General features: G+C 60.7%; 1 protein-coding gene across 1 annotated transcript; it reads right to left on the bottom strand.

The window, feature by feature from the left end:
* Positions 1 to 487: 487 nt before the first annotated feature.
* Positions 488 to 8,763, bottom strand: ATXN1L (ataxin 1 like). Its single transcript, XM_054048739.1, has 2 exons — positions 8,674 to 8,763; positions 488 to 7,651 (listed from the first exon to the last, which is right to left on the bottom strand). The coding sequence occupies exon 2, from the start codon at positions 7,532 to 7,534 to the stop codon at positions 5,444 to 5,446; it is 2,091 nt and encodes a 696-aa protein (XP_053904714.1). The 5' UTR covers positions 7,535 to 7,651; positions 8,674 to 8,763; the 3' UTR covers positions 488 to 5,443.
* Positions 8,764 to 15,443: the final 6,680 nt, after the last annotated feature.

Here is a 15,443-nt window from a genome sequence, read left to right as displayed (position 1 = left end):
TTCTTACCTTTAGTTGAGATATTTGCTTGCCCCATCATGTGTCACTGTGAGGGCTGACTTCCAGGAGCAAGCACTGCCTCTCTGGGCCTTGTCAGATACACTTTGTCCTGTGTTGTCTTGTTTAGTTCTTCCTTTGCTGTTGGCGCTGATCTTGGTCCTCTGTTCTTACCGCTATCCCTTTTTACTCCTTTAACAGCCCCATGCACTGTGATGTTTGCCCTTCAAACGTTATTCCTGCTGCTCCACAGTGCATTAGGGGATTAGGCTTCGCTACTGATCAGGGCTAGCCCAGAGGAATGGCTGTAGGAACTGGATATGCAGAAGGGTTTGAACATAGACACTGATCATAAGCCATGTTTACTAGCAGGCTCTTGCCACTTACTTACCCTTGTGTCAGCCTCCAGATCACTTTGTACAAGAAGAGGGGGCTTGCATCCAAATGCCCAAAGGAGCATGGGTGCCATAGAGAAGCAAGGAGTCGCAAACACAGAAGGAAAAACTATTGGTTTATATATAGATATAGATATATAGATATATACTGTGTTTACATAGTCAACAAGTTAAATGCAATATTCATAAGAAGAGCATTAACAATAAAAATACAATCTGTGTGTAGCCAAGTACAGACTTAAAATGGTAAAACAGGAAAGGATCTCACCAAAAGTACAAATATACAGTACAAATTGATTTATTTAAAACAGTTACAAAAAAAGCACAACAAAATAGAGATTATCCTTAGAATTATTAATGCTTTGTTAGAGATCAGGTAGGAAGAGAGGGGCTGGGACAAGGTTGGAGGGGAGCACCTGACTAGTTCTAAGGCTTTAGATACAATGCAGTTGGTTACATGTCAATACAGCCATTACATAACTGGGGATTATAGTTGAGGATTGAGTACTTATCTACAAGACCACCTAGCTGTGGGTCAGCCCAGCCCGTTTTCCCAGCGTGGCACTTCCCTACTTCTTGAGACCCCGAAGCCATTTGCATGCAACAGTCCTTCCCCTGACTCTAAGGTGCTATGCAAGTGGAGAGAACCTGGGATGTACCGTGTCTGTCTGGAGGGGTCTAGCATGCCTGGGAAGGATGCTAGGGGCTAGCTGTGCAGTCCTCGCCCCCCAATGCACACAGATATAAATGCAGCGGAGGGGTCTCCACCATCAGCACATTCACGGCACCAACAGCACACCCTGGTTCAGACTCCCTGTACAGAATGCGCATTCAGAGCCATTTTAGCAGCTTCCTCTGCACAATTTCAGGCCCTAGAACAGCCCAAAAGACAGAGTGGTTCTGAGTTTGACACTAGGGAAAGGCACATGCGCTGCTGCAGGCAGGAACTGGTGTTCAGGCTGCTTGAGCTGCTGTGGTTAACAAACAGAACATTTGCTAAGTTATAGGGATTTTTACTTCTCTACGGGGGAAAGAAGGGTATGAAATGGAACAAACACTTAATGTGAAAAGTGCATTTTACTAGTGCCCCTGCTAGGAAGGGCTGGCAGAGCTCCCTCTGCAGCACTCCTCCTTTCTAGCCAGGGCTTCCTCTGCATAGTCTGGGAGTAATGGGAGCTCTGTCACTCAGCCTAGTCCCCTGTTCCTGGGGAAACGGCATACACCCTAGCTGCCAGCCTGGCCTCTGCTGGGCGGCTGTCCCCTGGAATGTTTCAGGAGATGGAACAGATGGCTGCAGATCCTCATTATTGCATATTATGGAATCTTCCCAAAGCCCCACCATGAGCCTGGCAGGGAAGATGTGCCTGAAGACCCCAGCGCCCTGGCCAGATCACCTACACTGGGTGAGGCTGAGGCCAGCAGCTCTCCTTCCCTCTGTAGTGTAACAGCAGAAACACCTTATTGCTCTGGTAAGTCTATCCCCACCCTTGCCAACACAGAAGCCCCCACGGCCAGCTCATTCTGGACCCTCTTTCAGATCATCCCTTCCTGCAAACCAGAGAACCCCAGCAGGCTCTTTCTTGGGCTCCCACACAGTCACTCCTCTCAGCTTCCCCCATACTTACTACCAGGGCTTTGGAGCTGTGCTCCGGCTCCACTCCAGCTCCAGGCAAAAACCTGCAGCTCCACTGCTCCACGCTCCACTCCAAAGCCCTGCTTACTACCTCCAGACTTTCCTGAGACCAGCCGACACACAGACTACCACTACAGCATCCCATAACCAGCTAGGGGAGATTCTGATGACTGTCGGGGGACCTGGCAGCTTCTGTGCTCCATTTCTGTTACCTGCCTCTGGGGCAAGGGTCCAGTATCCTACATCCTTCATTCGGTACTACCCTTTGGATGTGGTCTCGGTGCTGCTGTAAGGGCCCAGAATAGAAGAGTGACAGCTGGAACTTACTTGCTGAACTGTGGGATTGGTCAGAGGGAGAGAAGAGGAAAAGCACTGAGAAAGGTCACACTCCTGCTGGCTTCCTCCACTGAGCTTACATCAGCACTGCTTACCATAGATATGCAAGCAGGCAGTAGGACAGACTGGTAGTCAGGTGGAGAAAGGTGACAGAGCAAACTGTGGGGAGCACAGAAGTTACATTTTAGCCTAGCTGTAGTTGGCTTGGAAAGCATCTGCGCCTACCCTTTTAGCTGGCTGACTGCCCCTTCACTGTGCTCTGACACAGTAACATCCCCCACTATGAAGCAGACTCTTCAAAACCCCTTTCTAAGAGGGACAAAGAGGCTCCTGTATTTAGTGAGGCACATGGCAGGGGTCTGCACCATTCAACTGCTCAAGTAATCTCCCTCCATGCACACAACCAGCCCCCTTACATTTCTAATCCAAGATGCATGTGTACCTGCCATAACCTTCTCCTCACCTATCAACCCACTACAGAAAACTACCCCTTGGCTCCTTTGCCCTGTGCCTACATCCAGCATGCAGGCTACTCAGGACAAGTCACTGTAACAACCAAGATCTTCATTCAGGAGAGTCAAGCAAGCAGCAAGTAGGTGAAACAGCAGGGAAGAAGTGTGATGAGAGGCCAAGCACCTAGAGTTTGGCCAATCTGTTTTACAGCCAAAAGGTGCTGTGCAAACATCTGTCCTCTCTGCTGCTGCAACCAAGGGAGGCCAAAGTTTCCCAGGAAGAAAGTGTCATTTTGGTTTTAGTCTTTCAAATTTACTAATGGGACTAACTAGAAATTGCTTATTGGCCAGAAGGAGCTGCAGATTATGCATCCAGAGCCCAAAGAAAAGTGAAGACAGCTAGAATCTCTGCTCTGGAAGAGGCCTGGTGAGGCTACATTGCCACAGGTCCAGGCACCTTCCTGACATCAGATCAACCCACGAGCAAGACAGGGAAAGCACTTGTTTGCCTTGGGGGGGGGGGGGGGAGGGGGAGAGACAAGTGCAGACATTTCAACGGTGGCGATAGAATAACCTGCCAAGAGCGTTCGGGGGATCCCAGCACTAGAGAGACAGGTAGATGTGCCGGGGAACATTCTGGGGACTCTCTAAGCCTAAGACACAGTGTTCCCACATAGTGCACATACACCAGTGCCAACTCGGTTAGGAGGCACATCAAGGGGAATGTGGACAAACACTGATCTGTTAGGAGCCACAACTACTGCAAGCTCAGCAGAACAATAAAGGTTGTGGAGGAAGATAAAAGGTGCAGAGACTGTTCACCAGCTGGAGGCATTGATACCCAAGCGACTCAGGGAGACAGAATAAAAATAGCGCCCAACAGCCAAGCACTCCAGGGAGCAGTGTTTGGGAAGATGGAAATTGAGGAAAAAACAAGAGGAAGAGAAAGCAAGAAGATGCGAAATAGAACTGGAGTGAGACACTATCAGGAACCCAGCTCGAAGCTTGAGGTGCATGCACTCCTCACAGATACTAACTCCTCTACGCAGGCATGTTCCGAATACAAAAACTGTTGACTGTAATACAATGGGGAATACTCAAAAGTCAGGATATGCCAAAGTGAAGGTTCTCTCATTCTCACCACCTGGTTGGCCTATTCTGGATTTCTTCTTGTGCAGTCAGAGGTGACTTGGTAATAAGAATGTCCAGAGTGAGCAAGTTAGTGTGAATAGAAGTACTTTCACTTGGACGGAGTGTTATTACCATAATAAACTGTCCTACACATCATGTTTAAGAAAAAGACTCATCTCTCAATTTCACTGTGTAGTTCTGCAGTGGAACTCCACAGAGAAGCACCAGAGCATCCAGTGTCAAAGGACACCTACGAAATTGTCCAAAGATATTGTGCATGTTATTCCATAGTCCTGTGATTAGTAGAGAGACTCTAAACTTAGTGGAAATTTTGTATAATGCCTGCACACACATTTTTCTCGTTTATAGTTGTTATATTTAAACAAATTACCCTGGAAGGAGCGATTAGCCACCTGGAAAGCTTTTGTCTGGAGTAGTTCAGCCAATTTTGATTTATTGATGCACACAAGTGTCAGTCTTTTCACAGTGGAAGAATACATTTTCATCCTCATCTAAAGAGAAACTTAAAAGCATTTTGGCTCAGTTTTCCTCCCAAAAATTCAGCTACAATCTGAATCCAAGAATGGAAAGTTTAAGCCCAAAAGGAGATTTTTTTAGGAAGTTATGACCATGTGAAGAAAGCTTTAAAATGCAGTCTTCATATCACCTTTATTACAGCAATTACCACTAGGAAATGCTATAATTAGACTTAGCTTTGGTGACAAATAATTACGTAGGTATCTGTATAGTGGGGAACCAACTTACAACTCATGCCCTATTCCAGCTGCCATAGGCCCTTCCCCAGTTCCCTGTTCAATCACTCCCTACCCATCCTCTAGGACCTTCCTCTCCAATTTCTAATATTCACTGCAGTCTCTTTCTACAGATGCTTTGCTAGAAGAAAGCCCAATAGGATTCAGTGGAGGAGACACATCAAGCAGAAGCCACCAGAGCAGCACCTGCATCTCCCCCACACCTCACAAACAGCTCCATTTGTGAAGAAGTTTCCTTTTAAAGTGCATGTGTGAAGAAAGGGGGTGCTGAGAGCAGTGTCCCCTGAATCCCAGTGAGGACTCACCCCTTCCCACCACGAAAAGAGGAATAAGAACTTCAGACATTTTATCTGCTACCTTAAGCTGTGGCTTTTTGGGTCTGCTCTTCTTGACTCCCCCACCCATCCTGAATGCTCAGACCCTGCCCTGCAGGAAACTCAGGCACTAAGACAGATGTGTGAAAGTCCCAACCTCTGGAATGCTTCTAGTCACACGATCACGACCACATCACCTGTCCTCCATCCTTAGTTAGCCCATTGCTGCTGCTCCCTGAGGACTGGAGCCCTCTAGATTCCTCAACGATCAACAATTGAACTGGAACAAATCCAGCTCTGCACGGCAACGAGCAGCCGGGCTGGTGAACCCACCACTCAGTCTGTGCAAATTCTCCACCTGAAAGAAGTGAGGCTCGCTCATGGGCAACATCCCAGGTCGTGGCCTCAAAGAGCTCACTTCCCTGCATTAGAACGCCCTTCGATGGACAGCTTGACCTCCTGTGGAATGAAAGAGGGACGAAGCAGGGACGGACGAGACCCCTCCCCCTGCATGCTGTATCTTTGGAAGCCTGGGGCTGTCCAGCAGTGCTGAGCACCAGGGTCAGGCTGGGAGGACTCTGTACAGGAAATCTGGGCTGCACTGTCCCTTTCTGTCTGATTCTTCCTCTCACTAGCTCGGTCAGATGGCTCTCTGGGCCCCTGACCTGTTCTCTCGGGCCTCTCTCTGGTGGGCACCAGCTGGCCTGCAAGAGGGCAGTTAGCCGGAGAAGCAGAGTTGCCATTCAAGCTCTGTAAACTGATTGATATGCAGACATCGCCCACCTGCAGCCTGTGACAGGGCAGAGCAAAGAGCTGAGCGGTCCGCCCCGGGCTACAGGAGGACCAGCCCTGGCCATACACGAAGAAGGGATGCTCGGGGGGTACGTCAATGCTCACTTTACTCTGTTGCTCCCCAACCACAAAATGCAATGTGACAAACCCAGGCCACTGGCTCTCCTGGATATCCACCACTGTGCTGGAGTCAATCTTCAGGCCCCCGCTAACCTCAGCACTCCGCACAAAGTCCTGGGTCTGCAGGTCTTCCACCCTCTTCAGCTCCCCTGTGGCCAGCTGTATGATGGCTCCTTTCATGAAATGGGAGGGCAGATGTGAGGAGCTGGGGGGCTGCAACTGGGCTGTGTCCTTGTCACGCGAGCTTCCGCAGATCTGTGCATCTGGACTCTCTCTCATCAGGATTTCTGAAGCAGAAGACCTGATGGGCTCAGACCCAATACGCACCAAGACTGGCTTGCCATTGGCTACCACCATTCCTTTGGGTAACTGTCTGTGTCTAACTGGCTCCTCAGGGGACATCACATATGGACTCCTGGCCTGGCTTTTCTCAGCTGTTTCCACTGGGTTCCTCAGCAAGCCCCTTGACTCCCCCTGCTGATCAGGGATATTATGGCAAAGGTTTAAAGGGCTCAGGCCATCCTTTCTCTGGGCTGTCAGAATAGAGTAATCCTGAGAAGCCAACACCCCAACCACTCTCTGCACCTCCAAGTCAGTGTCTGGCGTGCTTCTGTGAGCTGGCACAGAGTCCTCTGTTCTCAGAGTCTGATAACCTGAAAAGAGCTGTCCATCCACCACACACTGCACTGCAGCCCCAGGCTGCGGGCCTTCAGCTTTATTGCTGGCAGAGGCCAAAGCCTCACTGGTCCTCCTCACCACACTATGCTCCAGATGTCTCTGACCACCATTGGCAGAGGCTACCTCTGAACTCAGTTGACTTTCTTGCAGAGGAGGATCTGGGCTTCCCCCTACAGTGGCGCTCTCATATGCTGAATACCCTGGTGGGAGCCGAGACATCTGGTAATAGACAGGAACTCTACTCTGTGTGATGTCCAGTGGCTGGACTCCAGCATGGTGCTGCATTTGGCCTGAAGGGGAGATGACAGCGGCAGCTTTGCTGAAAGCATGGGCAGGAGAGGTAGTCTGGGGGGAAGGAGTGGCTTCTTCTGTAAAAAGAGAGGCATATGGCACAAAACGGGGAACATGAGAGGTGGTGAGGTTGGTAGAAGGTGATAGAAGAGGACTAGGGAGGAAGCTGGGGGGCACAGCATAGGGCACTGTGTAATGTGACCCTATAAACTGAAGAGACGTAGAGGGAATCTGAGCATAGTGGATGGGGGAATATGGAATCCCTGGATGCTGGATCAGGGAAGAGGTTACATTAAAGCTAGGGGGCAGAGGACTCATGTTCACAACTGGGTGGAGACCAGTGGGAGAGAAGGTGGCTGGAGGCACAGCCACTTTGTATAGCATGCCATATTGATCCACAGTCAGGCCAGCTACTGCTTCAGCACCATCACTGCCAAGGCCATATCGTAACGGTGCTTGGCTCTGCCCAGTCACCACGACGCTCCTGCACCACTCTGGGGCATCGCTCACCGGCGTGTGATTGGTAGAGCAGCTGGCTACCCTCCCCACATCCTCACTGGTGACTGGAAGGTCTCGTTTCTTTGGGGGAAGGCATTCCTGGCTTCTCTCATGAGCAGGTTTCATATTGCTTTGTGGTGTCCCAGGAGAACGAAATGGCACTGCTTCCTCATGTGGGCATCAGCAGGGGCTGCTGTGCGCTGGCTTTGAACTCCCCAGCACCACTGGCTGCCACAGCCTCATCTGTGGAGGAACAAAGAGAGAAGTGAGAAGTCAGCAGGTCCCGCACAGCAAATGGAGAGCTAAGGCAGAGTGGCCAGGGAGCCTCCTCCTGACAGGACACAAACCAGAAGTGAAAGGGGAGCAGAACGCAGAGTGGGAACAATGGCTAGGACAAGGCAGTCTAGAGAAGACTACAACACAATGAGTAATCCAGAAAGGGAAGAACCCACAACTCCACCCTGAGAACTGGGTTGGAAAAAGAAAAAGGCCCTACCCCGAACAGACAGCCCGCAGGGCGGGGGAAGGGAAAGGAGGAGGCGCCCCCACACAGACAGCCTGCGGTGCAGTGGGGGGGGGGGGGGAAGGAGGAGGCGGCGCCCCTTGCACAGACAGCCCGCGGTGCAGTGGGGGGGGGGGAAGGAGGAGGCGGCGCCCCCCGCACAGACAGCCCACGGTGCAAGGGGGGGGGGGAGGAGGAGCCCCCCACACACAGACAGCCCGCGGTGCAGTGGGGGGGAAGGAGGAGCCCCCCCGCACAGACAGCCCGCGGGGGGGGGGAGGAGGAGGCGCCCCCCCGCACAGACAGCCCGCGGGGGGGGGGAGGAGGAGGCGCCCCCCCGCACAGACAGCCCGCGGGGGGGGGGAGGAGGAGGCGCCCCCCCGCACAGACAGCCCGCGGGGGGGGGAGGAGGAGGCGCCCCCCCGCACAGACAGCCCGCGGGGGGGGGGAGGAGGAGGCGCCCCCCCGCACAGACAGCCCGCGGGGGGGGGGAGGAGGAGGCGCCCCCCGCACAGACAGCCCGCGGGGGGGGGGGAGGAGGAGGCGCCCCCCGCACAGACAGCCCGCGGGGGGGGGGGAGGAGGAGGCGCCCCCCGCACAGACAGCCCGCGGGGGGGGGGGGGAGGAGGAGGCGCCCCCCGCACAGACAGCCCGCGGGGGGGGGGGGAGCTCATTCGCCGGGTCCGGGTAGGGAAGCGCGGGGGGGGGCAGGGAGAAGAGGGACCCGCCCCCCCCCGCAGCCCCACTCACGCCGTTGACTCACCCGCCATCTCCCGGCTTCTCGGCCCCGACCCCCATCGGTCCCGGCGCCGCCCGCAGCCGCCTCCGGGCCCCGGCCCGGCCCCTCCCGGAGTGCGGCGCGCGGCGATGACGCAAAACCGACCGCGCGCCGGAATTTCCTCACCCCGGCCGAACCGCGCGTCACCCTGGCTCTGCGTGCGGCGCGCGCGGATGATGTCACCGAGCGCGTCACCGTACAGCCCGGTCGGTGGCTGTCACCATAGCGACCTGCCCGCGGGCCCGTGGATCCGTCCCCGCCCTCACTCCGCAGCCGGTCCCCAACCAGCCCCAGTCCCGCCCCATCGATCCAGCTCCCAACCTGCCTTGCCCTCCCCCTCCCCCACCTGCCATGCCCCCCACCCCTACCCCCTCTTTCCCCAGCCCCCAACCTGCCTAGCCCCTCCCCCTCCCCCACCTGCCATGCCCCCCAGTCCTACCCCCTCTTTCCCCAGCCCCCAACCTGCCTAGCCCCTCCCCCTCCCCCACCTGCCATGCCCCCCAGTCCTACCCCCTCTTTCCCCAGCCCCCAACCTGCCTAGCCCTCCCCCTCCCCCTCCTGCCATGCCCCCCCACCCCTACCCCCTCTTTCCCCAGCCCCCAACCTGCCTAGCCCTGCCTTGCCCTAGCCCCTCCCACCACCTGCCATGCCCCCCAGTCCTACCCCCTCTTTCCCCAGCCCCCGACCTGCCTAGCCCCTCCCCCTCCCCCACCTGCCATGCCCCCCAGTCCTACCCCCTCTTTCCCCAGCCCCCAACCTGCCTTGCCCTCCCCCTCCCCCTCCCCCACCTGCCATGCCCCCCAGTCCTACCCCCTCTTTCCCCAGCCCCCGACCTGCCTAGCCCCTCCCCCTCCCCCACCTGCCATGCCCCCCAGTCCTACCCCCTCTTTCCCCAGCCCCCAACCTGCCTAGCCCTCCCCCTCCCCCACCTGCCATGCCCCCCCACCCCTACCCCCTCTTTCCCCAGCCCCCAACCTGCCTAGCCCTGCCTTGCCCTAGCCCCTCCCCCACCTGCCATGCCCCCCAGTCCTACCCCCTCTTTCCCCAGCCCCCGACCTGCCTAGCCCCTCCCCCTCCCCCACCTGCCATGCCCCCCAGTCCTACCCCCTCTTTCCCCAGCCCCCAACCTGCCTTGCCCTCCCCCTCCCCCACCTGCCATGCCCCCCCACCCCTACCCCCTCTTTCCCCAGCCCCCAACCTGCCTAGCCCTGCCTTGCCCTAGCCCCTCCCCCACCTGCCATGCCCCCCAGTCCTACCCCCTCTTTCCCCAGCCCCCGACCTGCCTAGCCCCTCCCCCTCCCCCACCTGCCATGCCCCCCAGTCCTACCCCCTCTTTCCCCAGCCCCCAACCTGCCTTGCCCTCCCCCTCCCCCACCTGCCATGCCCCCCCACCCCTACCCCCTCTTTCCCCAGCCCCCAACCTGCCTTGCCCTCCCCCTCCCCCACCTGCCATGCCCCCCCACCCCTACCCCCTCTTTCCCCAGCCCCCAACCTGCCTAGCCCTGCCTTGCCCTAGCCCCTCCCCCACCTGCCATGCCCCCCAGTCCTACCCCCTCTTTCCCCAGCCCCCGACCTGCCTAGCCCCTCCCCCTCCCCCACCTGCCATGCCCCCCAGTCCTACCCCCTCTTTCCCCAGCCCCCAACCTGCCTAGCCCCTCCCCCTCCCCCACCTGCCATGCCCCCCCACCCCTACCCCCTCTTTCCCCAGCCCCCAACCTGCCTTGCCCTCCCCCCTCCCCCACCTGCCATGCCCCCCACCCCTACCCCCTCTTTCCCCAGCCCCCAACCTGCCTAGCCCTGCCTTGCCCTAGCCCCTCCCCCACCTGCCATGCCCCCCACCCCTACCCCCTCTTTCCCCAGCCCCCAACCTGCCTTGCCCTCCCCCTCCCCCACCTGCCATGCCCCCCCACCCCTACCCCCTCTTTCCCCAGCCCCCAACCTGCCTAGCCCTGCCTTGCCCTAGCCCCTCCCCCACATGCCATGCCCCCCAGTCCTACCCCCTCTTTCCCCAGCCCCCGACCTGCCTAGCCCCTCCCCCTCCCCCACCTGCCATGCCCCCCACCCCTACCCCCTCTTTCCCCAGCCCCCGACCTGCCTTGCCCTCCCCCTCCCCCACCTGCCATGCCCCCCAGTCCTACCCCCTCTTTCCCCAGCCCCCAACCTGCCTAGCCCCTCCCCCTCCCCCACCTGCCATGCCCCCCACCCCTACCCCCTCTTTCCCCAGCCCCCAACCTGCCTAGCCCTGCCTTGCCCTCCCCCTCCCCCACCTGCCATGCCCCCCAGTCCTACCCCCTCTTTCCCCAGTCCCCAACCTGCCTAGCCCTGCCTTGCCCTCCCCCTCCCCCACCTGCCATGCCCCCCAGTCCTACCCCCTCTTTCCCCAGCCCCCAACCTGCCTAGCCCTGCCTTGCCCTCCCCCTCCCCCTCCCGCCATGCCCCCCAGTCCTACCCCCTCTTTCCCCAGCCCCCAACCTGCCTAGCCCTGCCTTGCCCTCCCCCTCCCCCACCTGCCATGCCCCCCAGTCCTACCCCCTCTTTCCCCAGCCCCCAACCTGCCTAGCCCTGCCTTGCCCTCCCCCTCCCCCACCTGCCATGCCCCCCAGTCCTACCCCCTCTTTCCCCAGCCCCCGACCTGCCTTGCCCTCCCCCTCCCGCCATGCCCCCCAGTCCTACCCCCTCTTTCCCCAGCCCCCGACCTGCCTTGCCCCTCCCCCTCCCCCACCTGCCATGCCCCCCCACCCCTACCCCCTCTTTCCCCAGCCCCCAACCTGCCTAGCCCTGCCTTGCCCTCCCCCTCCCCCACCTGCCATGCCCCCCACCCCTACCCCCTCTTTCCCCAGCCCCCGACCTGCCTTGCCCCTCCCCCTCCCCCACCTGCCATGCCCCCCCACCCCTACCCCCTCTTTCCCCAGCCCCCAACCTGCCTAGCCCCTCCCCCTCCCCCTCCCGCCATGCCCCCCAGTCCTATCCCCTCTTTCCCCAGCCCCCGACCTGCCTTGCCCTCCCCCTCCCGCCATGCCCCCCAGTCCTACCCCCTCTTTCCCCAGCCCCCAACCTGCCTTGCCCTCCCCCTCCCCCACCTGCCATGCCCCCCCACCCCTACCCCCTCTTTCCCCAGCCCCCAACCTGCCTAGCCCTGCCTTGCCCTAGCCCCTCCCCCACCTGCCATGCCCCCCAGTCCTACCCCCTCTTTCCCCAGCCCCCGACCTGCCTAGCCCCTCCCCCTCCCCCACCTGCCATGCCCCCCAGTCCTACCCCCTCTTTCCCCAGCCCCCAACCTGCCTAGCCCCTCCCCCTCCCCCACCTGCCATGCCCCCCCACCCCTACCCCCTCTTTCCCCAGCCCCCAACCTGCCTTGCCCTCCCCCCTCCCCCACCTGCCATGCCCCCCACCCCTACCCCCTCTTTCCCCAGCCCCCAACCTGCCTTGCCCTCCCCCTCCCCCACCTGCCATGCCCCCCCACCCCTACCCCCTCTTTCCCCAGCCCCCAACCTGCCTAGCCCTGCCTTGCCCTAGCCCCTCCCCCACCTGCCATGCCCCCCAGTCCTACCCCCTCTTTCCCCAGCCCCCGACCTGCCTAGCCCCTCCCCCTCCCCCACCTGCCATGCCCCCCAGTCCTACCCCCTCTTTCCCCAGCCCCCAACCTGCCTAGCCCTGCCTTGCCCTCCCCCTCCCCCACCTGCCATGCCCCCCAGTCCTACCCCCTCTTTCCCCAGCCCCCAACCTGCCTAGCCCTGCCTTGCCCTCCCCCTCCCCCACCTGCCATGCCCCCCAGTCCTACCCCCTCTTTCCCCAGCCCCCAACCTGCCTAGCCCTGCCTTGCCCTCCCCCTCCCCCTCCCGCCATGCCCCCCAGTCCTACCCCCTCTTTCCCCAGCCCCCAACCTGCCTAGCCCTGCCTTGCCCTCCCCCTCCCCCACCTGCCATGCCCCCCAGTCCTACCCCCTCTTTCCCCAGCCCCCAACCTGCCTAGCCCTGCCTTGCCCTCCCCCTCCCCCACCTGCCATGCCCCCCAGTCCTACCCCCTCTTTCCCCAGCCCCCGACCTGCCTTGCCCTCCCCCTCCCGCCATGCCCCCCAGTCCTACCCCCTCTTTCCCCAGCCCCCGACCTGCCTTGCCCCTCCCCCTCCCCCACCTGCCATGCCCCCCCACCCCTACCCCCTCTTTCCCCAGCCCCCAACCTGCCTAGCCCTGCCTTGCCCTCCCCCTCCCCCACCTGCCATGCCCCCCACCCCTACCCCCTCTTTCCCCAGCCCCCGACCTGCCTTGCCCCTCCCCCTCCCCCACCTGCCATGCCCCCCCATCCCTACCCCCTCTTTCCCCAGCCCCCAACCTGCCTAGCCCCTCCCCCTCCCCCTCCCGCCATGCCCCCCAGTCCTACCCCCTCTTTCCCCAGCCCCCGACCTGCCTTGCCCTCCCCCTCCCGCCATGCCCCCCAGTCCTACCCCCTCTTTCCCCAGCCCCCAACCTGCCTTGCCCTCCCCCTCCCCCACCTGCCATGCCCCCCAGTCCTACCCCCTCTTTCCCCAGCCCCCGACCTGCCTAGCCCCTCCCCCTCCCCCACCTGCCATGCCCCCCAGTCCTACCCCCTCTTTCCCCAGCCCCCAACCTGCCTAGCCCCTCCCCCTCCCCCACCTGCCATGCCCCCCCACCCCTACCCCCTCTTTCCCCAGCCCCCAACCTGCCTTGCCCTCCCCCCTCCCCCACCTGCCATGCCCCCCACCCCTACCCCCTCTTTCCCCAGCCCCCAACCTGCCTTGCCCTCCCCCTCCCCCACCTGCCATGCCCCCCCACCCCTACCCCCTCTTTCCCCAGCCCCCAACCTGCCTAGCCCTGCCTTGCCCTAGCCCCTCCCCCACCTGCCATGCCCCCCAGTCCTACCCCCTCTTTCCCCAGCCCCCGACCTGCCTAGCCCCTCCCCCTCCCCCACCTGCCATGCCCCCCAGTCCTACCCCCTCTTTCCCCAGCCCCCAACCTGCCTAGCCCCTCCCCCTCCCCCACCTGCCATGCCCCCCCACCCCTACCCCCTCTTTCCCCAGCCCCCAACCTGCCTAGCCCTCCCCCCTCCCCCACCTGCCATGCCCCCCACCCCTACCCCCTCTTTCCCCAGCCCCCAACCTGCCTATCTCCTCCCCCTCCCCCACCTGCCATGCCCCCCAGTCCTACCCCCTCTTTCCCCAGCCCCCGACCTGCCTTGCCCTCCCCCTCCCCCACCTGCCATGCCCCCCAGTCCTACCCCCTCTTTCCCCAGCCCCCAACCTGCCTAGCCCCTCCCCCTCCCCCACCTGCCATGCCCCCCCACCCCTACCCCCTCTTTCCCCAGCCCCCAACCTGCCTAGCCCCTCCCCCTCCCCCACCTGCCATGCCCCCCCAGCCCTACCCCCTCTTTCCCCAGCCCCCAACCTGCCTAGCCCTCCCCCCTCCCCCACCTGCCATGCCCCCCACCCCTACCCCCTCTTTCCCCAGCCCCCAACCTGCCTAGCCCTGCCTTGCCCTCCCCCTCCCCCACCTGCCATGCCCCCCACCCCTACCCCCTCTTTCCCCAGCCCCCAACCTGCCTTGCCCTCCCCAGCCCCCAACCTGCCTTGCCCTCCCCCTCCCCCACCTGCCATGCCCCCCCACCCCTACCCCCTCTTTCCCCAGCCCCCAACCTGCCTTGCCCTCCCCCTCCCCCACCTGCCATGCCCCCCCACCCCTACCCCCTCTTTCCCCAGCCCCCAACCTGCCTAGCCCTGCCTTGCCCTAGCCCCTCCCCCACCTGCCATGCCCCCCCAGCCCTACCCCCTCTTTCCCCAGCCCCCAACCTGCCTTGCCCTCCCCCTCCCCCACCTGCCATGCCCCCCCAGCCCTACCCCCTCTTTCCCCAGCCCCCAACCTGCCTTGCCCTCCCCCTCCCCCACCTGCCATGCCCCCCCCACCCCTACCCCCTCTTTTCCCAGCCCCCAACCTGCCTAGCCCTGCCTTGCCCTAGCCCCTCCCACCACCTGCCATGCCCCTCCAGTCCTACCCCCTTTCCCCAGCCCCCAACCTGCCTAGCCCTGCCTTTCCCTAGCCCCCCCCCACCTGCCATGTCCTCCCAGTCCTACCCCCTCTTTTCCCAGCCCCCAACCTGCCTAGCCCTGCCTTGCCCTAGCCCCTCCCCCACCTGCCATGTCCTCCCAATCCTACCCCCTCTTTTTCCCAGCCCCCCAACCTGCCTAGCCCTGCCTTGCCCTAGCCCCTCCCCCACCTGCCATGCCCCCCCAGTCGTACCCCCCTATTTCCCCAGCCCCCAACTTGCCTATTCCAGCCTTGCCCTAGCCCCTCCCACCACCTGCCATGCCCCCCCAGTCCTACCCCCTTTCCTCATCCCCCAACCTGCCTAGCCCTGCCTTGCCCTAGCCCCTCCCCCCACCTTCCATGCCCTCCCAGTCATACGATCCATTGTCTACAGCCAAGCCCTAAGATACAACCGAATTTGCTCCAACCCCTCAGACAGAGACCAACACCTACAAGATCTTTATCAAGCATTCGTAAAACTACAATACCCACCTGGGGAAGTGAGGAAACAGATTGACAGAGCAAGACGGGTACCCAGAAATCACCTACTACAGGACAGGCCCAACAAGGACAATAACAGAACACCACTGGCCATCACATACAGCCCCCAGCTAAAACCTCTCCAGCGCATTATCCACGACCTACAACCTATCCTGGAAAATGATCCCTCACTCTCACAGACCTTGGGAGGCAGGCCAGTCCTTGCTTACAGACAAC

Source organism: Malaclemys terrapin, chromosome 14, assembly GCF_027887155.1.
Source record: "Malaclemys terrapin pileata isolate rMalTer1 chromosome 14, rMalTer1.hap1, whole genome shotgun sequence".
NCBI classification, from domain to species: Eukaryota; Metazoa; Chordata; order Testudines; family Emydidae; genus Malaclemys; species Malaclemys terrapin.
The sequence above is the reverse complement of the archived record's forward strand: the minus strand, read 5'-3'. Positions and strand labels throughout refer to the sequence as shown.